We start from the raw sequence: 22,294 nt of genomic DNA, 5'->3' as shown, positions 1-22,294 counted from the left end.
GGGCGTACCTGTCGATTGTGTCTGTCAGTGCCTTGATAGATCTCTCAGGGTCTTCAGTCATTATTAAGACATCATCCGCATACGCCGCTAGCTTAAATTTTTCCCCTCCTATCGGCACTCCTGCTATGTCTTCGTTCGTTCGTATCATTGTTAGGAGCGGTTCTATTGCCAATAGGAAGAGGCCAGGTGAGAGTGGACAGCCCTGTCACGTGCCTCTGCCTAGGTTTAGTATGTTTGAGGTGCCGCCGTTCACTACCACACGTGCCTTGGGGCTGTTGTAAAGTGCCATCACCATTTTCCTGTAGTTGGGTCCTAGCCCGAATTTCTCCATGCATCGATCTAAAAAGGGCCATGAGACTCTATCGAACGCTTTTTCGGCGTCTAGGGCTATCATTACGGCAGCTTTACTGCTCTGGGCCGAGTGGTTGATTATATGGCATAGTAGTCTGGTGTTGTCATGGGACATGCGGTTTTTCAGGTATCCTACCTGGGAGTTGTGTATGAGTTTAGGTAGGTAGGCGTTAAGTCTGTTGGCTAGTATCTTCGCGTATATCTTGCAGTCTACATTTATGAGTGAGATCGGCCTAAAGTTTTTTGCCTCTGTCATGTCCTTCCCTTCCTTTGGTATGACTATTATGTTTGCCTCAGCCATTGATGGGGTCATGCGTCCTTCGTGGACGCACTCGTCAAATACCTGTTTCAGTGTGGATTGTAGTGTGGGCAGGTATTGTTTGTAGAACCCTGCTGAAAAACCGTCGGGCCCTGGAGCTTTGTTTTCTTTGAGGCTGGTTGTGGCTTTCCTTATCTCTTCCTTCGTAACTGTTAGCTCTAGGACGTCTCGTTCTCGCTCTGTTAGTGTGGGTGTGGCTATGCTGTTGAGGAGTTCCTCGCCCCCGTCCTCTTTTAGCGCGTCATCTCTTGTGTATAGGCCCTCATAGAAGTCCCTGAAGACTTCCAGGATGTCCTTATTAGCCGTCTGGGCCTTGTTGTGTTTATCTTTGATTGCCCCAATCGTGTGCTGCTTTTGTTTCCCTTTTAGGTAGGTTGCTAAATTTTTCCCCGCTTTGTTGGCGGTGCATAGGTTGACTGATTTATATTTGTTGATCCAGGTCCCTGCTCTTTCGCTTAATATTCTGTTGAGCTCATACTTCAGTTTGGTTAGTTTTGTGAGTGTGTTGTTGTCTTCTAGGCTTGCAATGTGGCTGTTCTCTAGTGTTTTGATCTCTTTCTCTAGGTCGGCAATTCTTTTGTTCCTTGCTCTGTTCATTTTGCCCTTTATTGTCATTACTGTCCCCCGTATGGTCGCTTTTAGGGCGTCCCATAGTACCTCTCTGGGTGTTTCTGGTGTATCGTTGATTGTCAGATACTCTTTAATTGCCGTATCTATCTCTGCCCTCACTGATGTGTGCTGTAGGAGGCCGTCATCGAATCTCCACCTGCGTGTTGGCTTTTCGTTGTGTCTGCCCGATAGAGATAGGCTTATATGTGCGTGATCTGATATTGTTCTGGGTCCTATTTCTGTGTGGTCTATGAGGTGGGTGTGTGTTTCCGACATTAGTATGTAGTCTATCCGGCTGTAGGAGTTGTGGGGGTTGGAGTAGAATGTATATTCCCTGGCGTCTGGGTTACTTAGGCGCCATGGGTCCTTAATCCTCAGTTTGGAGCACAGGTTTCTAAGGATGTTAGGGCTAGTTGTTGGGTGGCGTCTGCAGGGGTGTTTGTCGATTGCTGGATCAAGAACTTGGTTCAAGTCTCCGGCAACGATCAATAGGTCTTCCATCGGTAGGTTGTGTAGCTGGGCACCTATCCCCTCCCAAAATTGTTTGTCCTCACTGTTAGGGCCGTATATGTTCGCGACATGGTAGGTCTCTCCTGCTCTCTTGAGACTGGTCACTAGTGTCCTACCCTGGGTGTCTGCCTGGTAGCTTGTAAGGGACAGGTTCGAGTTTTTACTGATTAGTGTTACTACCCCATTCTTTTTGTTCTGGGCTGGAGATCCCACCACCTCTCCTATCCAGTTGGCTCTTAATCGCGGAATGTCTGCCTCTTCTAGTCTCGTCTCTTGGAGCACGTAGATGTCGCTTTTAAGTTTCCTTAGGTGTTCTAGCACCTTCCTTCTTTTTACCGGGCTATTCAGCCCCTTGACGTTTAGGGAGACTATTTTGATGTCTGACCCTGTGCTATTCTGGCTGTTATGTGTCATTAATACTGCTTTGTGTTCGCTGTGCTGGTGGGTTCCCATTAGGCTCTTTTGCTCTCCGCGCTGTGTGCCTATTCATGTCTTCGTGCTTGCCATTGCTCCTACTTGGTATGAGTGTGATGAGAGAGAAGTAAAAGATGCAAGAGTTGCAGAGAAAGGAAAGATAGTCAGTAAGCCCATGCATAGAACCTCCCCCCCCCTTTTCCCCCCCTCCCCCCTCCCCCACTCTCGCCATCCCTCCCCCCTCCCTCCCTTACTTGCTAAAAGGGTGTGCGACGACAAAGTTCCTCTGCCCGCATCATCCCTGAGGTAGAGTTGGTTATATCTTCGGCTGTTGTGTTTCTCTTTGTTCGGGTCTCTTTTATGTCCTTCAGTCTCTCAGTCTCTCTATATTGCCTGGGCAATTCATTCATCTAATATTTTTATTCAAATAGTTGAGGATGGAACCAGAAGGATGAGAAGGGCATCTATTTTCCCACAGAACCATTATTTTATAAATATCCATGGCTGTATTGAGAGCATTGCTAAGCATCAACTGATCTAATATATATTCACACTTCCAGTGTAAAGCTAGATCCTGATCACCATTGTCACAAACAAGGTACATTTTTGGTAATCTGGAGTCCTTTTGCAAATATCCCTTATTGCACAGTCTTTTTTCTAGGGCGAACTGATGCTCAACTATTCAAGTGGTTACATTTGTGGATGGTGATCACACACTTGCCTTGGAGCTATACAGAAGTTGTTGTTTCAACTGATCTGCTAGGAAATGTTATCTAGCAGAGTCCTCTGGGGATGTGGGAATTGCATAAATCATCTGTAAAGTCATATATTTGCTTTGCTCCTCTTCTTACAAGTCTCAAACCAACGAAGCCCTAGAGGTGCATGCTATTATGGTGATCTTTACTGTTACTTCTCTTTGTGAGAGCTGTTTTTTTTTCACCTTCTAAGTTTTATTATGTACTGAATTACAATAGCTGTTGTGCCATTGGTACATGCAAAAATAAATCCTTACTTACCAGTGGCTTCCTAGAACCTAGATAGATATGAACATAGCTCAGATGTTAAACTTATATGTTTTAATGATTATAACAAAATAACCAGTCCACATGAAATGTAAAATGTAAGACTTTTGATTCGATTAATTCAGCCTTAAACATTTTATGATGACAGGCAGGGTTGCTGCAATGTTATGAGTAGACGTAATAGTTTTAAATTATTAAATATTCTGCATTTACATTTGTTTTAATTATTAATGTAGTAACAAAACAATCAAAATGCTAAGGTTGTAGACCTCTTAAAATACTCGAAGGGAATAACCTAATTAACTATTGCAGATGTATATGCTAAGGGGATATAAAATGCACGTAATCGATATAATATAATTATATAAAGAATAGTGTATCTCTGTCATTGCTTTCATTCCATAGGTGTGCCAGGGAGTTGAAAGACAGTTTAAACACCTCTTTAAATTTCTAAAACAATACTTTGTATGCACATGTTTATCTAACTTTATTAAGTCCCAGAAGTGTAATGTACCTATCATGCATAAGTGCAAAGGAGGAATTTGTGAAAACTGATTAAATAAAATGAAAAAAAACACTTTCACCATTTCTGAGATTTTGTTTTTATTTAAAGAATGTCAAAACTCTTCTATATATGAAAACATCAAATGCACCATTTTCTACGTCCTACCCTTAGCGTACAGTTTTCTACTTCCTACCCTTAACATTTAACCCCCTTGGATGACATTTGTCAATTTACAACGTCTGTACTTATGCCTTTTCATGGGACGTTTGATGAGGATTGTTTACAAGTATTATATTGTAACATATATGCTTTACTGTGAAAATGACTACCTCATATGCAAATACTTTTTTGGCTACGTAATAGGCAAATACTTTTTTTGTATTCAAGAAGTACTTTGTTATTCAGACACCAACTAAGATTCAATCTTCGATTAAATCTTTGGTGACCTATATACTTCGAACCCTTAACAGATACCTTTAAAACATTCTCAAATGTTGTTTGCCCTGCTATGAATACTTTTGAAAAAGTTGGTGAACCTTAATCAAGTAGAAAGAAAGGTGGTTGCATTCCACATTATTGGAACTTCATGAGGAGCTACCAGTGAGGTTGGTGGGCCACAGAGAAGGCGTTTGATACCGTAGAGTGGGAATACATGTACAAAACCCTAAGACACATGTACATTGGGGAGCATTTCCTGAAATGGCTGGAGCTACTATACATCCATCTGATGGAGTGAATGAAGCCAGAATACATTATCTCATACTCTGAAGGTATAACCTGAGTGACTGCCTCAAAAAATGAGGAGGCCCAAAGCACCCCGCCGTGTGCCACCTCAGAATAAAACACCTGTGAATCAGAATACGAAAGGGGACGGCTCTGTGGTCCCAGAACTCAGGGAGTATGTGTCTGCTGCAGCCTCGAACAGATTAAACAAAATACTGTTGGTCATTGAAGAAATGCCAACGGCGCAGGAATTCAATATCAAAATGGTGTGTTAGATGGAGAATTAATACATATGGACCAGAGAAAGATGGCTAAAGAGTGACAGTGGTAGAAATTAAATTATTGCCTATGATGACTGAAACTGTAGAACTCCTGAAGTAATTGGTTATTTTTTATGACAGACTTCACTTTGTAGAATTTAATGCTGATAATTCTGAAAGAGGGTATGACGAAAAAGTATATGAACTTTGGCGATACCCGAACGAAAGGAAGGACAGAGTATGGTATTATTCCTTAAAGAGTGGCTGAGTGGATGGTTAGTGCCAGATGAGTTGGCATCATTATTTTCAATGGCAAGGGCACGCAGGACCTGCTGCATTAGGTACCACTTAAGTACCACCTAGGTCTGTCAATGCCAAACGTCTCAACTATTATAATTGAGATATCACCCTTCAGCGTTACAGATAGAACTGGTTTTCACTGATCATGCTGCAGCTGTGCTGAAACTGCAGAGTCAAGGCGGGATCTCTATGGTGGGATCACCTAAAGGTGTGAAAAGCTGCTTGATCTGCAATTCCACTTTATGAGGCTATTTCCAGTGCAACTGAAGGTGTGACAGATGCCACCAGATTACATTTCTTCATGTATCCAGCAGTCGATATGGACTGGACAGAATCACTGGGTCCCACTAGAGCACGTACCCAATGATCCAGTCTCAGGTCTTGTTCGCGTCATACAAGGAGGAATTGAAGAGCAAGGAGACCTACAATGGAGAGCAGACGGAAGAACAGAACTGGGACTGTGATAGTGTTTGAGGCATTAAATTAAGTCAGACACTCATCGCAGGACATTGGTATTGTTTACCACAGGACAGTGCCACTGCTTGCCACGTGACAGTAGCACTGCTTGCCATGGCGCCACTCTCGTAAAGGATCCAGCAGTTACACCCTTGTGAACCAAAGCATTGGGCCAGAATGCAAGTATCTAAATCCAATGGGAATTGGGTATGGTACTGAGTTGTGTATATAAATGCTACAACTTTGGCAGGTAATGGTTTACTCATATATGCGCAAAGGGTGGTTATTGAAATGAATAAGCCACAGCAGGGGGGTCAGCAGGGGCGTGACCTAATAGCAAAGCTTTCTTCTCTTGTTTAGGATTCTTAATCTGCCCCTACAGATTGTGTTTTGTATTTATTTCTTGAATAAGTGTTACAGTTGTTATGTTAGGTTGAGGATGGATTATGGTTATGCTCGACCCCAGGGCTATATAATGCTTTGATCCCATGCCGGCTCCCCCATACTCAACGGGAGCAGTTATTCTAAGCACACCCAAATCACCAAGCATCTTCCAAAATTCCCTCAGTTCCTTGAACTCATTCTTTTGGTCTATCTCTTGCGTTTTTGGGTATAGGTGCTCTTGACAGAACCAGTACATTGTTAGTCTGAGCTGCCTCTGCTCTTCGTTCAGCCCATTTACTGTGGCATCCACAGGGACGCTGGTGCAGCCCCGCGAGGCCCCCGGTTCCAATGGGACAGGGGCCCACCAGAGGCCCCCGGTTCTAGTGCCACAGAATGTTCAGGGCTATAGGGAGATGCTGTCAAAGACGGCACAGGCAGAAGCTCCCTGATCAACATTTAAAACAGGGCTGCCACAGTTATGGAGGGGTGATTTTCGTGCAGTTGAGTGGCGCACAGCAAGCGGCAGTGTCCGCAGATCCCTTAGCTGAGAGTAAGATCCCCAGAAAGGGCTCAGCAGCAGGGAAGGCCACTAGTCTAACTCACGGACTCCTTTCCCACCGGCCGCATTCGTACCTCACTGATAGTACAGGCAGGCAGTTTCTTCGTCGAGGCAGTCTTCTCTCCCAGAGGGGCGAGCCGACCGGATTGTGCTTCGGGGGATGGCCGGGCCACAACCGGGTGTTCAAGCGGATGACTAGCGGCATCGTGGTACCCAGCCCCCTGTTTCCGAGTGCGGTTTCGTAGTCCTGTGGGCGCCATCTTCGCTCACTCGTACATAGTGCCAATATCGGCCCAAACCCGGACATTTCTTCATACAACACACCCTTCCACCAATAACCGACACAACACAATTTGATGGAGAAAGTTGTTGCAGTTTTATTAGCATAAAGATTATGCCAACATGTTGGGTTATCTTATGGGAGATCCAGAGCAAGCCGCCTCTCGCAACCCGCCCACCTGATGAGCCATAACCCCCGCGGTGTTAACTGTCGGGGCGTTGTCAGTTTTGGGGGGAAGGTCTAACCCCTCCCCCGGCGAACCCCTCATCTGCCCACTACTCACGCCCCTCCCCCCTCGGGGGGGGGGCGGAGCGTTGGCAACCCCCGGTTGCTCAGGTACACAACCGCCCGAAGGACTAACGGGGCGCCGTCGGTCCTCCAGGATCCATCGTGGATCTCCCTGGGGGATAATTCGCTCACGCACCCTTCTGGTGCTCATCTAGAGGGTACCCTTCTGTACCTTCCTGTATTGGATCGCCCTGTAACTCCGCCTGCAACACAAAGACAAGTCATTAGTTTAAACAAACCCCCCCCGATCTGCCCAAGAGCAGGGTAAGTGGATGGGAGGGAAAACGCCGGGCAGTCTTTACGACCCGCGATGCGGGATCAGCCAGGGGCGAGGGTCAACTCGCCACTGCAAAGAACAAAGAGGGCGCTTGACCCTCGCCCCCTAGGCTATATAGCCATGCATCCCCTCCCCCAGGACAGGAAGTGACATCACGGGGGACCACTGGTCCCCCCAACCACTAGACCGCTCGGGGTCTGTGCCATCCTATGGCACTAAGGGTGGCCGCCCTCGTAGGTGGCCACCTTTGGTGTCCCGGGGCAGCCTCGCATAGTGCCAATATCGGCCCAAACCTAGACCTTTCTTCATACAACACACCCTTCCACCAATAACCGACACAGCACAATTTGAGGGAGAAAGTTGTTGCAGTTTTATTAGCATAAACATTATGCCAACATGTTGGGTTATCTTATGGGAGATCCAGAGCAAGCCGCCTCTCGCGACCCGCCCACCTGATGAGCCATAACCCCCGCGGTTTTAACCGCCGGGGCGTTGTCAGTTTTGGGGGGAAGGTCTAACCCCTCCCCCGGCGAACCCCTCGTCCGCCCACTACTCACGCCCCTCCCCCCTCGGGGGGGCGGAGCGTTGGCAACCCCCGGTTGCTCAGGTACACAACTGCCCGAAGGACTAACGGGGCGCCGTTAATGTTAATGTTAATGTTAATTGGAATTTATTGAGCGCTCGTACGCCCGAAGGCTTCATGGCGCTATAGAAAAGGAACCAGGCAAGGCAGTCAGTAAGAGGAGCTGTGCTGTCAGTAGTGAGCTTGGGTGAAAAGCCAAGTTTTCAGGGATTGTCTAAAGCTGAGGATGTTATCGTTCAGCTTTATATGGAGGGGGAAAGAGTTCCAAAGACCAGCAGCAAGGTGGTCAAAACAGCTGCCTCCAAGGCGTTTCCTTTTAAATGGAGGTACGATCAAAAGTGATTTATAAGTAGATCGGAGATGACGGGAGGGGCAGTATTTTTTTAATAAATCTCTGATGAATAAAGGGCCAGAGTCATTCAGAGACCTGAACAATATGCACCCGGCCTTGAAGGCCACACGCTGCTCAACTGGCAACCAGTGTAGCTGTTTAAGGCCAGATCTAATAGATTGCCTCCTGGGTATATTCAGAAGAAGCCTGGCGGCTTGGTTCTGAACAAGCTGGAGACGTTTGAGCTCTCCTATTTGGAGGCCAAGATGGAGACTGTTAGAAAAGTCCAGCCTGGACAGAACCAAGGAGATGACAATCTGTGTGAGGGCTGCTAAGGTAAAAAAGCGAGCAATTTTTTTTATTTTCTTCAATTGGAAGATACTGGAGGATACCACCTGTATTGGATCGCCCTGTAACTCCGCCAAGGCTCTGGGTGCAGCAGCCGCCGTCCCAGAGTCCCCCCACACCTTATCTCTCCTCTATTTACAACCCGCTGCTCCCATAGCTTCTGATAGGTCAAGCAGGAAAATGGCCATCCCCACCTCTGATAGATGAACGCCGTCCTCATCGAAGCAGCCCGTACATTTGGTATGTAACAAACTGTGCCTTATGAAGCCGAATCCCCTTTGTTCAGTGAATTTGCGCCTGGCCCTGTTCACTCGTCTGCGGGAAGTCTCCACTGCCCCCCTGATCTAGCGTTTTTCCAATGCAGTCTGGGAGTGATTTCAGACTACCATAATTCACACGGCCCCAAGAGGTAGCTCAAATCGCCCAGCGTGCCCCTCATTGTCTGTAGCAAGACCCTACGCTCCAAGTGGACCAACTCCTCGCCCCCCAGATGTAAAATTAACAAGTCTGGTGGAGAATCACCCCTGTCCAATAACTGCTGAAATACACGCCTCGCGCTACTCCAGTGTAGGTCGGCCGACACTATCCACCTGATCTTTGTTGCTGAGAAACCATGCTTCCATTTTCCGCTCTCAGCCCACCGGGCTACATTTAGAATTCTCGCATTTCCTGCCACCCAAACAGATTTACCTACCAAATAAAAGATGCAGATGCTTAAAAACCATGTTTATGAACAACACTCCAAGTTATACACTGCAATCAATAACACTGACTGAACGTCACACGCATAGTAATGAAAATGAAAACACAAAATTCCAAAAGCCACTCCTGTTCTAACCCACTCAGGAGCGAATGTACCGTTTATAACAGTTAGACTCCGTGCCGCCTTCGACCTAGTGCCGAGAGGGAAACTATGGAGTGTTTTGGGTGAGATGGGCGTCCCACCGGACATCCTGATAATCCTACAGAGACTATACCAAAACAACTATGCTCGAGTTAGGTGTGGGAGGTCCGGGGCACTAACGGACAGATTCCCCGTTGACCGAGGGGTTAGGCAGGGTTGTGTGCTGGCACCAACCCTGTTTTGCCTCTTTGTCAACGGGGTAATCGCCCATCTAAATGCCATTGAATACACTGACGCCCCTAAATTGAACGGCAGCAGGGTGCCTGCAATTATGTTTGCGGATGACACCCTGCTGCTGTCCAAAACTCCTATGGGGATACAGAGGGTCCTAGACTCATTTGTGTCCTTCTGTACCGACAGGGGTCTAGAAATCAACGCAACCAAAACTAAGTTTATGGTGCTGAACCCTAGGCAAAAACTGCGGCCGAATCCGTTATTGGGAGCTCACGGCTTGAGAGAGTTTCCACCTTTGAATATCTTGGTGTAACTCTCAATGAATCTATGACTTGGGGACCACACCAGAATAGGGCTAATCTTAAATTGGTACAGACCACAGGGGGTATTACCAGGATGATGAACGGCTCCACATACCGTCCGCTGGGGCCACTCATCCAGATTTACAAGGCACAGGCGAGGGGTGCTACTATGTATGGTGCGGAACTGTGGGGACACATACCCTGCCGCAGCTTGGCAACAACCGAGAACAATTTTATCAGGCAGATAGTCGCAGTTCCCAGTGTTGGTGGATTCTGCCAACCCTAATACTCTGATTTTATTGCGCAATGATCTCGATTCTAAGTCTTCATTCTTAGCCACTATGACCTTCAGTAAGCGGTCCATGTTCAGCAGATGTTCTTTTTGGGCGCTATCCGTATCTTCTAGTTCTGATATACGGTGTTCTGCTTCCGTGATGTTTCCATTGTGTTGGTCAATCTTATGGGTTATCGAGTCCATCCGCGCGTTCATGTCATCCATTTTAGATGTGATGGAGGTGAGGCTTGCTTTCAGAGTGAGTAGTATTTCTTTTAGGTCATATTGTCCTCTTGTTCACTGTTTTGCCCCCGTACTGATTATCTGGCCTCAAACTGCAATTTTGTCTGTTTGCCGTCACTCTTTCCCATGTTGAGACTTCGTCGTTGTGCTGTCTCACTGTTGTGCTGCGCGTATGGGGGTGCACTCGCTATGTTGAGCCAATCGTGTCACTCTGTCTCCCAGTCTCCAAGTAAGGGAGATGTGGAGGCCCACCTCGCCTGACCTAACACCTCTTTTATGTCTGTGGAGTTGTGTTGTCATGTTTCGGCCGCTTCGCAATCCAGGCGTAGGCCTCGCTGCTTTTTCCCTCACTGTAGGCTCAGTCATTCTTCTACCTTTAGGCTATGCGCGTGCTATTGTATTGAGGGACTGTCTTGTAGTGCTTGTGAGCTCTTTGTGTAGTTCTGGCTCTATAGCATGCTGTTGTCTGGTGTGGCCTTTCTTTTTTTGGGGGGTTTTGGAGGGAGGATTCACCTATGGTAGTTAGGCCGTGCACATGGGGCCTACTCGTATTTTGTTTTGTGACACCCCTGCAGCGTGCACTTTATTTTAATGTCCCCTGGGCTTCTCAATGTCTCACGGAGCCTTTCAGATGTACGCGGGGGGGGCAGCCGTGGCACTTACTGGTTGTCCATGCTGTACTTCATTCGGGCAGGCTCAGGCATTCGCTGCAGGGTCACCTGAAGTTTTCTTCACTGCGCCCCCATCCTCCCCTTCAACACAGTTGTTGGCTCCTGCCTGCCCTCCTCTCTCTCACTCCCAGCCGAGGTCGGTCACAGATGTGTCCCCAGGGACTGTCGTCGGTATGCCGCTCACATACGGTATCGATAGCACTCAGTTTGGTGTGCCTTCTTCATCGGTGCAGCTTCATCCTGGCCGCCGCCATGTTGGGCAATCCAGATTCACTGCAGATAATGCGGTCACACTGATTTTTCTCTGTGGTGCTGTGCTATTTACATATGTTGCTCTGTTCTAGCTGCTCGGCAGGATTTCCACTTTTCTGCCACTCAGTTTAACTGCTCGATTCGGACGGATGGGGCAAGATAATGATGTTTCATCCTGGGCGGCAAGATCCTCACGCAAGAGTGGCCATCTTGCTTGTGCACCCTCTAGCGCCCCCAGATGATGACGCATTCTTTCATATAGTTTGGGTGTGCCCAAAGTTTAGGACTTCCTTGAAGACAGTCACATACACGCTGACTGACATTATGGGAAATGAGGGTCTCCAAGTTCCCAATACACGTTTCTAAGGGCTTATGCCATGTCCTAAACACATGAAAGTAAAATGCAGGTTTATTGGCCTTGCTATGTTGATAGATAAAAGGCAAATTGCATTGTCCTGGAAAGAATCTTGAACCCTTACCACTCAGAACAGGATACTGGAAACAAAATTGTGGCCAAAGGTGGAAACTGGGAGAATAAGGATGTTTGATAGAAACCTGGGCCTGGCTGGGAGAGATCACAACGATGGGCCATGCTATTACTGCATTCCCTTCTATTGTTGACCTGCCACCCTGAAGTGCCTTGATCCAATCAAACAAAAAAGATTTTATAATTGCCATCAACTGTGTCATACTGTGATGAAAGTGAGTAAACATGCACCGGGTAAACAGTGATAAATTAACTGTTTACCGGGGTGGACATTCTGCCGCGGTGCGGACGTTCTACGAAGTGGGCGGGGCTGTGTCGGCCAACGGTCGTGCGCAGCACACAGAAGGTAGTGCTTGCGTCGGAAAACGTCCGACAAAAGAATGGAAAGGGTTAATAAGTGTAATACATGTATATAACTCATGTACTATTGCTCAGTTTTATTCATGTTTGTTGGCAAGGGCTATATGCTCATCATAGTAATGAAGGATGTTATATTCCAATAAACGAAAGACAGTACTTATGAAATAGACATCGAATGTGAAGAATATTACAATTAAAAATAATAAAGTGTACAGTGATTCATGGAGATACTAGTTCAACAATGGTGAAGGGAGTCCATTTCTGGCAGTTTAAGTTTGCAGTCGCATAGGTACTGCAAATATATATCTTCCCAGTGTGCAATTCGCCCACCCACCTCAAGCAACCACTGTCTATACACGTCCTGTTTTGGGTGGCTGGGAACTCGTTTTCCACAGGAATCTACAGAAACATATTTCCCTCTAGGATGGAATACTTAGAACAACCTCAAGAGGCCTCTGTCTAAGCACGGGCACACTATGAGGGGCTGAGATACAAGTATTGTAACAGGTGAATTTGAAGTCCCTTAAGGCTTTAAATAGAAATGAAATATAGAAGTGCAGGTTCTCACTAATCCAGAGTACCTGTTTGGTACTGAGAAGTGATAGCACTCTCCTATAAACATTATTACAAAAAAGCTAGAGGTGGTTGAACCTCTGAAAACTCGAGCCGAGCTCGCCAGAAGCCTGACTCTGGCTCAACTGGAGGTCCTCTTGGAAGCTCAAGCCCAAAACGAGCCGAGCTCATGTGGCTTCTGCCTGCCACCCTCCTCTGCCCTCATGCACAAACAGTCTAATACAAAGCATTAACATTTGAGGTAAAAAGGAGAGACAAATAGATACCTTCTTATTGGCTGCTTTGTATACAATGAAACCACAAACCTGGGCTGTATCCTCACATTCATGCTTAAAATACTAGTGCGATCTATAGCAAATATTTCATTTGATGGATCTTTCTTTTTCTTAATTATTGCATATAGAACTACCTTTAAATACTGGAGTTCAGAATACCAGATGTGCAAACACCTATTGTTTGGTTTTAAAGATTATAATGCTGCCCTACATATAACAATGTGGATCACATGCATGGTGCACTTGACAACTGACTTGCCACCAGGGCTGTAGCTCTAAGTTCATATTTACAAACTATCACTTTTAATAGGTGCCTTTTGTGCAGTGGTGTAATATGACATATAAACATCAAAGCTTCAGCATGTTAAATACACCTGAATACATTTTGAAGAGACTTTACCATATTTTACATAATGTTTGTTGCATATATAATGGAAACATTTTCAGGACTAGCTCGTTTACCGCCTCTTTGAGCCAAGCCATACCCTTGGTTGAGCTGTGTCTGGACTCCTCGTTTTATTTACTGGTGCACACACCTCTAGCAAGAGCTGAAGTGCTAGAAATCTCCCTTTCAAATGAAAGAAGTGCAGGTAGGTACAGTAGGTACTCTGTACCAGGCAGTACCTGTGCATTCAAGCAATGTATGTTTATGATGTAGTCTGTGCATTTGTATTTTGTCTTCGTGAGCGCCTGTTTGCATAAATGTGTTCGGTTTTACATGCAGAGACTAGATTGCAACATCGTTGTCAAATGTACTACTTTGAACTTCCTATTATTATCAGCCCCGATGAATGCATGAAATGGATCAGCGCGCGGCCTTGCGCCGGGTTTTCATTGGCCGGGGGCCGGCTCCGGTTTCCGTGTCGTCACTCGGGCCTCTTTCTGTCCCATCCCAGGTGCCGCTCATCTTTCCGGCCGGGCTCATATTATTGTCCCGGATCGATAGGTTCCCGTCGGGGGTGTCGTTCATTGACATCACGTCAGCTTCCATATCTCTGACGATGATGGGCTCTTTCCAGCTCCCCTTCAGAGGGCGCCTGGGGGCCCGGGGCGGTTTTCGCTGCTGACTGCTCGTCTCTCTAACGTGCGAACTGTGATATGACCGTGTGGTAACTCCCGCAGCTTCAAATGAATACGACAGATGCCGGATCGATCATGCGGAAGTTGGAGCTGTGGGGCGGTCAAGTGGCGGTGACCTCTGCGCGATTTGTCTTCTGTCCGTCTCTCTGTATGATTCCGCCGCTCGTCCCCGTGAAGAGAGCGATCCCCCGAAGCCCCCGTCGCAGTAATGCCCGTGTCCATCCACATTGCACACATCAAGCAGAACATTGCCTCTTGGTATTTAAATACCATGGCACTTTAGAGAAACTTTGCACTTATTAAAAAAAGGACAAATTCATTCCCTTGATTGTTGATCATTGTGTAATTGTGAGTGGAACTAATCGCATTGGCTGGCTGGGAGCTAAAGGTTTGCTGCCCCGGAGACAAAGAACGAGCAAGCAGTTTCACGTTATTTTTTGTATGATATAACGTATGTTAGAGAATACATTTTTTCACAAATGCGAAACATGATACTAAATATCAGGTAAGAATACATGTGTATTGGAGTAACTCGGGTAGTTGATTTAGTATGGCACTTTCACTCATTCTAGGATTTATGGCCAAACGCATATTTGCATTTATGGCTTTATAAGAGGACAGTCACAACGGTAAAGCCACAATTAGAAGTACAAGATTTCAAAGTCCTGGGGACTATGATGCTAAATCGGGCTGGTGGCGCAACATGTGACATGTGGCACTTGACAGCTATGCAAATTCACAAAATCACACAATAAGAGGAAAAGAAATGATGTTGACAATTTGAATTGCTTTTACTTTCCTGCGTTTTTTTTTACATTTGTATGTTAAAAAGTACACAGTTAAAAATTACTTTGCTCTTTCTGTGTCATACATTCTAACTATAAAGTGCATCGTGGGAACAAGAAATAGGTTTGTAATTAGTACTTCTACTTCAGTGTTTGCACTTATTTGCAGACATAGATTTGGGTCCCTAAACTATTATCATAAGTTTGTAAGGGGAAAATGCTCTTCAAAATGGGCAGTCATATTTACCGAGCCTGGATATGCTGATTCACATCAGGGACCGAAGGCTCTTTATTCGCTCCCAGATTCATGCAGAACCTCAATACACCCAAGCGCAGTGGGCATGCACTTGCTTCACACACTGGCTACAATGAGCCAAGCTCCTTCTCATGTCAGTTGGCTCCCACGACTTCATCAGAATCACCGATTGAAGCACAATTGGCATAAACGGGCCATTAACAGCCTCATATGGCGAACGGGCCATTGTCAGCCTCATATGGCAATGCATCAAATCACATTTATTTACTTATTTTTTAAAGAGCACTGAAACCCAAAGAACTTTCTAGTGCTAAAATGGAAGACAAATCAAACAAGGAGAAAAGCAACAACAAGAACAATAAGGGGTGCAGTGGGCAGTAGAAACCAGGCGAGAATTTCTACCCACAAATTAGGGTTAGAATTGCTACTATATGCACCACTGCTGAGAATTTACAGGAGCAGATTAAGATGTCAGCATTGCAATGCAAGCTGGAGACATTCTTCAACGGCCCTATGCCTCGCAGGGCTGCCTTATTTGAACTGGTGTGTGTGTTTGACATGCATGGACTTCATCACCCCCTTCTATGAGAGAATGAGGCAGATATATATGCGCCGGAACTGCCCAGTGTACATATTTTACATCTAAGGTATTCGAAGATGGCTAAGGCAAAATGTGCATTCATACCAACAAGTGTAAAAGTGCTACTTCTTTGCAAGACCATCAAGATAGTTAGAGATCTGACCTCTGACCACCACGGAAAACTCACATGAAACACCAACAATCCATAGTGGATTCTTGTTGCAGGGTGGCTGTATACAGGGCATTGCCATTACCCAACTATCCAGTTCCCACATTCTACTACAAAGTGCTGAATGACAATCCTCAGTGTGAGCCCCAAGTGTGTCAGTTCAGGGACCAGTTCAAAGTGTGCGATTTTAGAACCCAGTCCTAAGTGTTTCGGCTAAACTCTAGTCATCAGTGTGATGTTGCAGTCTGTTCCTCTGCGTGAGAGTCCAGTCATGAGTGTGACATTGCAGCCCTGTCCTTGGTGTGACATTGCAGCCTGTGTCTCAGTATGAGATTGAAGTGCAGACCTTTGTGTGATACATACAGGAGTAGAGTCCTCAGTGACATTGTAGTCTAATTCTGAGAGTGAGATTACAGGCTAGGCCTCAGTGTGAGATTGGCAAACAGTAATTAGAATGAGAGTCGTGTGTGACGTAAATGAATGACTAATTTCATTCATTAATGCATACATGGCTGCTGAAGTGACTTACAGTGCACTGTTATGTGAACTGCTCTGCCTCAATGTGCTTTTTCTGAAGTGAACACAACAGAGGTTCGTAAAGGTAATTTTCCGATACAGTTTAGAATGAGAGCTGCCTGGTGGAAATGTGGATTATCTCAGGTAGTGAGTGCAGTGTCCAGAATTCCTCAAATTCAAACTATCTGTTTTTTTCCCTAGGAGCCTCGTGCTCTAGAGGTTTGAAGTAGACGACCTTTGTTGAAAGAAAATCAGGAGTGCCCAAGGGTATTGCTTTTTTATTTTGCTGCTGGTTAATTTTGGGGCTTTTTGTTGCTTGCATTCAGGGTTGGCTTGGAGCCAGAGGGGTGCCTTCATTGAATTTCTGTACAGTGGAAGTTGTGAGTGGAAGTTGTAGCTCTTACTACTCCTGGTAGGGAATTTTGGATGTTTTAGAGGTGTGTGATTTCTTATTTCGGCAGTCCAGGGAACAGTGGGTTGACCTAGGCCAAGGAGGACTAATTGATTTCTCTTACTAGAATTTGGCGGCCCGCCTGATGCCCGATGGAGGGAAAGAGGCATTTTAGTGCATGTAATGATGAGGCGTCCTGAGCAATCACCAAACCTGGGCAGCCTTTGAGTCAATGGAGAATCTTAGAGTTCTGACATTAATGCAATTTCAGTGGCCGGCCGTCTGCAGCCTCAATGTGGTGGAGACATATATATATGTTTTGTGGGGGGCATAGAAGGTCTGAATCACAGTGCATGAAAGAAAGTTTCCGAAAGAAACTTAAAAGGCACCTCTTTCAAAGTTAATTAGGCCTCCCCCTCCTTCTGTTTCTAAGCCCCAGTTCCAGCGCGAGGACACGCTTTCTGCGTAACCATGCGCTTTACAAATACCCCTAATAATAATAATGAAATTCTGAAGACATACCTTGCTACCTGTTACTATTTTGACCTAAATTAACAATTTTTTACGTCCCTTGAATGAAAACACACATACTTCCGAAAGCTGATGAACAAAGATCTCTACATTTGACTTTTGCTTACATTTTAAGTTGTTGATGTTTAGATTTAATACATTGATCCATTTTGTGATTTTTCGGTGGGATTAATTGACGCAACGTCTTTGATAACACAATTGGTGACTAATGTCAAAGCTACACTGGAAATATTTTATATCCATTTGTATGAATTAGTCACCCTGTGTAGGCTGCTGCGGGATTTGGGGCAGGGCTGCGTCAGGAGTCCAGGGACTTTCATGGAGTCCTTGTTAACATAAAGTACAAGTATAAGCATTCAATACCGTTAAAGGGTTTCGCAATTAATGCACATTAAATATCATCATCATCATAAAATCTTTATTTCGGTAAGAAATACCATAAAAGCACAAGTTTAAAAAGCATACAATATTCTTATACTAAACAGTTATCATTGTTAAAATATGACAATTAATTCACTGGCAGTTTCAGCAGAGAGACCACTTTCTGAATGAGCATGGAATCAGAACTCTAGTCTGTCATGACTGGACAGCTGTGATACACCGTTGAAGGCGGAAAGCTTGCACTTCTGAAAATGACTTTGGGTCCTGATATTACCAGTCCTGAAATGTGTACAAGGCAAATATCACACAAGGACCTAAAGGGTGCTTAGCTTGCATTATGCGCTATAAAAATAAATTTAAAAAAACACTCATCGTTTTTGACACTGCAACATGCTGGGTTTCACCTTGGTTTCACCTATATCAGTATACGTGTTCCACTCCTGCAAAGAAAGAAAAAACACACACACACACACGTGTTGTTGGCACTCCAATTAGGCATAACTTATGGAGGTCTTCTGTTGAATATAGAAGGCAATTAGCAGTATTTTCAAATTCTCTATTTCGGTTTTGGAATACATACATCTCTTTTCTTCCTGGGTTGTTTTCTGGGCATGTTTCCGAGACGAGGCATCAGGAAAGCAAGCAACTCTTTCTTCTTAACTTACTTTATTTCCCGTACTGTTTTAAGTGTGTTTTTGTATTATATGTCACGTGTGAAATTGTGTAAAAATTCTAAACTTGCATTACATTTATGTTCACAGTGTGTGTGCAGGTTCTTTTCAGGAACATTTGTACAATGGACAGATTTAGACACAGTACTGGTCCTCTAAACATAATTAGGTCTTCGTAGAGGTCACAATACTTGTTTCCAAACCAATCCAGTTTTGGACTGTACCGCTGAGAACTCTCTCTATACTCACCTGCAGAAATAGTTCAAAATCCACACGGCATTAAAAAAAAAAAACTCTGTTTTACCTTATCAATTACATTCGCTCCCAGTAAATCTACTACACATTTGCTTTTTATCTTCCCTTTTCTACAGTCACCCTGGGTCTTTACATACCAAGGAGGACATATTCGGAGAATGTTTATATGGATCAACCTGCGGGCAGCCCTCTCCTGTACATCCGTGCCCTGCGAGAAGTGCCCACGGAAGTGCCACACTTTCTGCTGTGCCAGAATCGCTTCATACCCAGCGACTGGCTGCAAATTGGAGAACGAACTGGCATCGTCTACCTCAACAGGAGTCTGGATTGGAGAGATTTTTATTCTCTGAGTAAGTGCTGCGCTTCACCCCTGGTCCTAGTCTGCCATCACGTGGCAAGTAGCTGGCAGTGAAGTTTAGTTTGGCAATAATTGAGTAGGCAGAAACCTTTTTTGCTGGGATCACTAGATTAAATACTCTTTTCTGTTTATCAAGGTTGCCACCTAGTTTACTATATCAGAGGGAGGAGTTGTGTTTTAACGGAAAAGGGGCAACGAGCAACCCTAATCTTAATAATCCGATTTCACAGTGTGATTCTGGGCCAAGCACCCCTAACTCCATGTACACATGGTAAAGTGCTGGACAATGGGATATATTTGTTGAGTTAATTTACAAAGGGATGAGAAGCAATGGTCACCCATAGTGCTTGTACCCTCAGAACTGTAAAAGATCAAATTAGGTAGAATCATGTTGGGAGGCAATTTAGTTCGGACGGAGGCATGTTTAAACCATTTGATGAAATTAGGGGGGCTTTAACACTATCCAAGTGACAATGTAAGTTTTTTTTTTTAATGGAGTTTTATATAGCGCGAACTTGACCTGAAGGTTTTGGAGCGCTTTACACGAGCACCAGTTCGTTACATGAGGACACATTCATCTTTGCTAGACACAGGGAGATTACGTGATTTTCCCAGATTCACAGGATGTTGCGCGTCCATGCTGAGACTCAAACTCGGTTCCCCAGGTTTGAGGTCAACCGCCCTGGCCTTTAGGCCAACTCCTCTCCCGTTTCATACAAACATTGATTCCCAGGCAGTTTGCCCCCCCTAAATATATTTCAGTGTTTGGTTTTGGTTCCTTTAAATGCATTTATTGGTTGAGCACTGGCTACTAACTGGCTAGCTTGAATCTATCCATTCATTGAAAAAGGTTGGAAACATTCGGCGTAATAGCCAGAGAGGCCGATTTGGAGCTGGAGAGCCATGTTCGAACCTCGATGTTGGGTCAACATCCTGTAATTCTGGGCAAATTACTTAGCAGATATTTACCAAAAAATCATGCAGCACAGTAAGTCATCTTGCTGCGCTGACCTGCGTAACAGGGAAAGGACAGGAATGCACTGTATTTAACATAATAAAACAAATTCCTCTTTTTTCCCAGTGCTGGTGTACAATGGGCTGGCTAGGACCAAAGCAGGCACCCTTACACCATGGTGCAAGGGTGCCTGCTTTGAAAGCAGAATTGTTTTTGTGCAGTAAGGGACAACGTCCTGCACAAAAACAACCGCTAAGGCATTTTTCTCATTTCTACTACAGCACACAAAGAAAGAGAAAGCAACAAAGAGAAATACAAATATTTCTCCTCGTTACGCCTCTCCTGGGAAGGCGTAGTATTTTGATGCATTCCCAGGTCTACCAGTATTGATGAATCTGAGAATGCTTCAGAAGCCATGGATGGAGCTTGGGAACACCCATGCTCCAACATCAAACACCTTCCCAGGGCAGAGTAGCACAATGCAGCATCTTGCACTGCGTTGCGTTACTCTGGATTTATCAAGCCACTCAGGGCCATGCAAGGTGGCCTTGCGTGGCCTGATAAATCAAACTTAAGGGTTACATCACTTATGCATCCTGCTGTATAATGAAAAAGTGGCGCAACCCTATGATAAATATGTCCTTTATTCTCCTCCAGCCTACACAAAAAAATTGTTGTTGTGTAATACACTTTAGAACCTCCAATGAGGCTTTTAACACCATCAGCGCGGTCAGATTTACCGCAGTGCGCTGAAGATTGTAAAAACCCGCGGTTCATGACGAGCTCAGCTCGTCATGAGTGTACGAGAGGTGTACCTCATGACGAGCTGAGCTCGTCATGAGCGTAGAAGGGGTTAAGTTTGAATAATGCCATTATTGGAAGGCAGTGTACTCTCATAAGAATGTAAGCAGTGTGCATCATTTGCATAACTTTAGTCACTCTCTGAGGACTGGTTTGTGAGTCTTCTGAGAACTTGTCACTTAAGGGCATAATATCAAGAACGGCTTTAAAATTATCACCTCTTTAGCGACAAGAAACTGCAGCTAAAGCGGCTATAATGGGCTTGATAACATGCCCTTGTAAATTCCCATAGAAGCCCAGGTTCTGGTGTGTGCATGGGCTTCTACGGGAATTCTCAAGGGCATATTATCAAGCCCATTAACGCCACTTTAACAGCAGTTTCCTGCTATAATTTTAACGCCGTTCTTGATAATATGCCCCATAGTTTTAAGGTCTACCTGAACTATACCCATTCTATGGTTTAACTTTTCGTCAGAGTACTGCATTCACAATCAGGCGTGGGTGGATTTTCTTATGGAGCCTGAGTCGATTACTTATGTAACAGCCTATTTGCTGTGCAAGCCACAAACACTACAATAAATACAGCATCGCAACGAGTTCTTTAAGTTTCATAAATCCTACTAATTTAATCGGCTGCAAAAACAATGGAGCAAATGCATGGAATGGTTTCCTTGACAGCTCAAGACTAATCCCAATAACCAGCAATTGATCACTAACCTTGGGTTTTGTAGTAGTGTGCTACTCTCCAAAAAGCGGTACAAAAGGGGGTGGTGATGGACGGAGCACCAGAACCAATCAATCACTCACACCCAGTCAACAGATCTGGGTTTAATCCATCACCGTTCTTTAGCCCACTCTGCCACCCCAGTTCAGACATGGCCATATGCAAATCAATCTGACCCTGTGCCTCATGGGAACAATCCTGCCCGAACTGCCAAGCCATGCCTTATTTGTCAATATTTTGTCAGATAATTGCCTGATATTAAATTTACATATATATTGTGACCTAAATAGAATGCTTGTTACCGGTCCAGGGAAGACATGTCTTGGCAGTTCGGGCTGGACTGTTCCCATGAGGCACAGGGTCAGACTGATTTGCATATGGCCATGTCTGAACTGGGGTGGCAGAGTTGGCTAAAGAACAGTGATGGATTAAACCCAGATCTGTTGACTGAGTGTGAGTGTTTGATTGGTTCAGATGCTCCATCCATCACCACCCCCCTTTTGTACCACTCTCCAAAAAGCGCCTTAATGCATCACCAGCGGTAACGAGCTCTTTATTCAATTGCAGTGCAAAGTTGAACCCATTTTTAAAAAGTGAGAATGAATTCGGCAAATTAGATTATTAGATTTTAATCTAAAACACTTCGCTTCGCATAGTCTACCATCTTGCGGCCATAATGAGTACTGCAGCAATCTCCTTTGTGGTGTTAGTCTAAAAACTCGTTCTTAATCGGGTGTACAACACTATTTGTTAAGGGGGTAAACTATTTAGAAAATTAAATAGCATTAACAAGTTCATAATATCTGC

The 22,294-nt window shown here is 45.0% G+C and overlaps 1 protein-coding gene across 1 annotated transcript in view; it reads left to right on the top strand.

Moving 5' to 3' along the window:
* Positions 1–22,294, top strand: part of RET (ret proto-oncogene) — a 246,561-nt gene that overhangs the window by 141,944 nt on the left and 82,323 nt on the right. The window contains exon 2 of the mRNA XM_078642944.1: positions 18,766–18,999. Within this exon, the coding sequence (XP_078499070.1) occupies positions 18,766–18,999 (234 nt within the window). The remainder of the gene's footprint in view (positions 1–18,765; positions 19,000–22,294) is intronic.

The sequence above is a fragment of the Lissotriton helveticus genome, chromosome 5_1, assembly GCF_964261635.1.
Source record: "Lissotriton helveticus chromosome 5_1, aLisHel1.1, whole genome shotgun sequence".
Lineage (NCBI taxonomy): Eukaryota > Metazoa > Chordata > Amphibia > Caudata > Salamandridae > Lissotriton > Lissotriton helveticus.
Note: the sequence above shows the minus strand (reverse complement) of the source record. Positions and strands in the feature narration are given on the sequence as shown.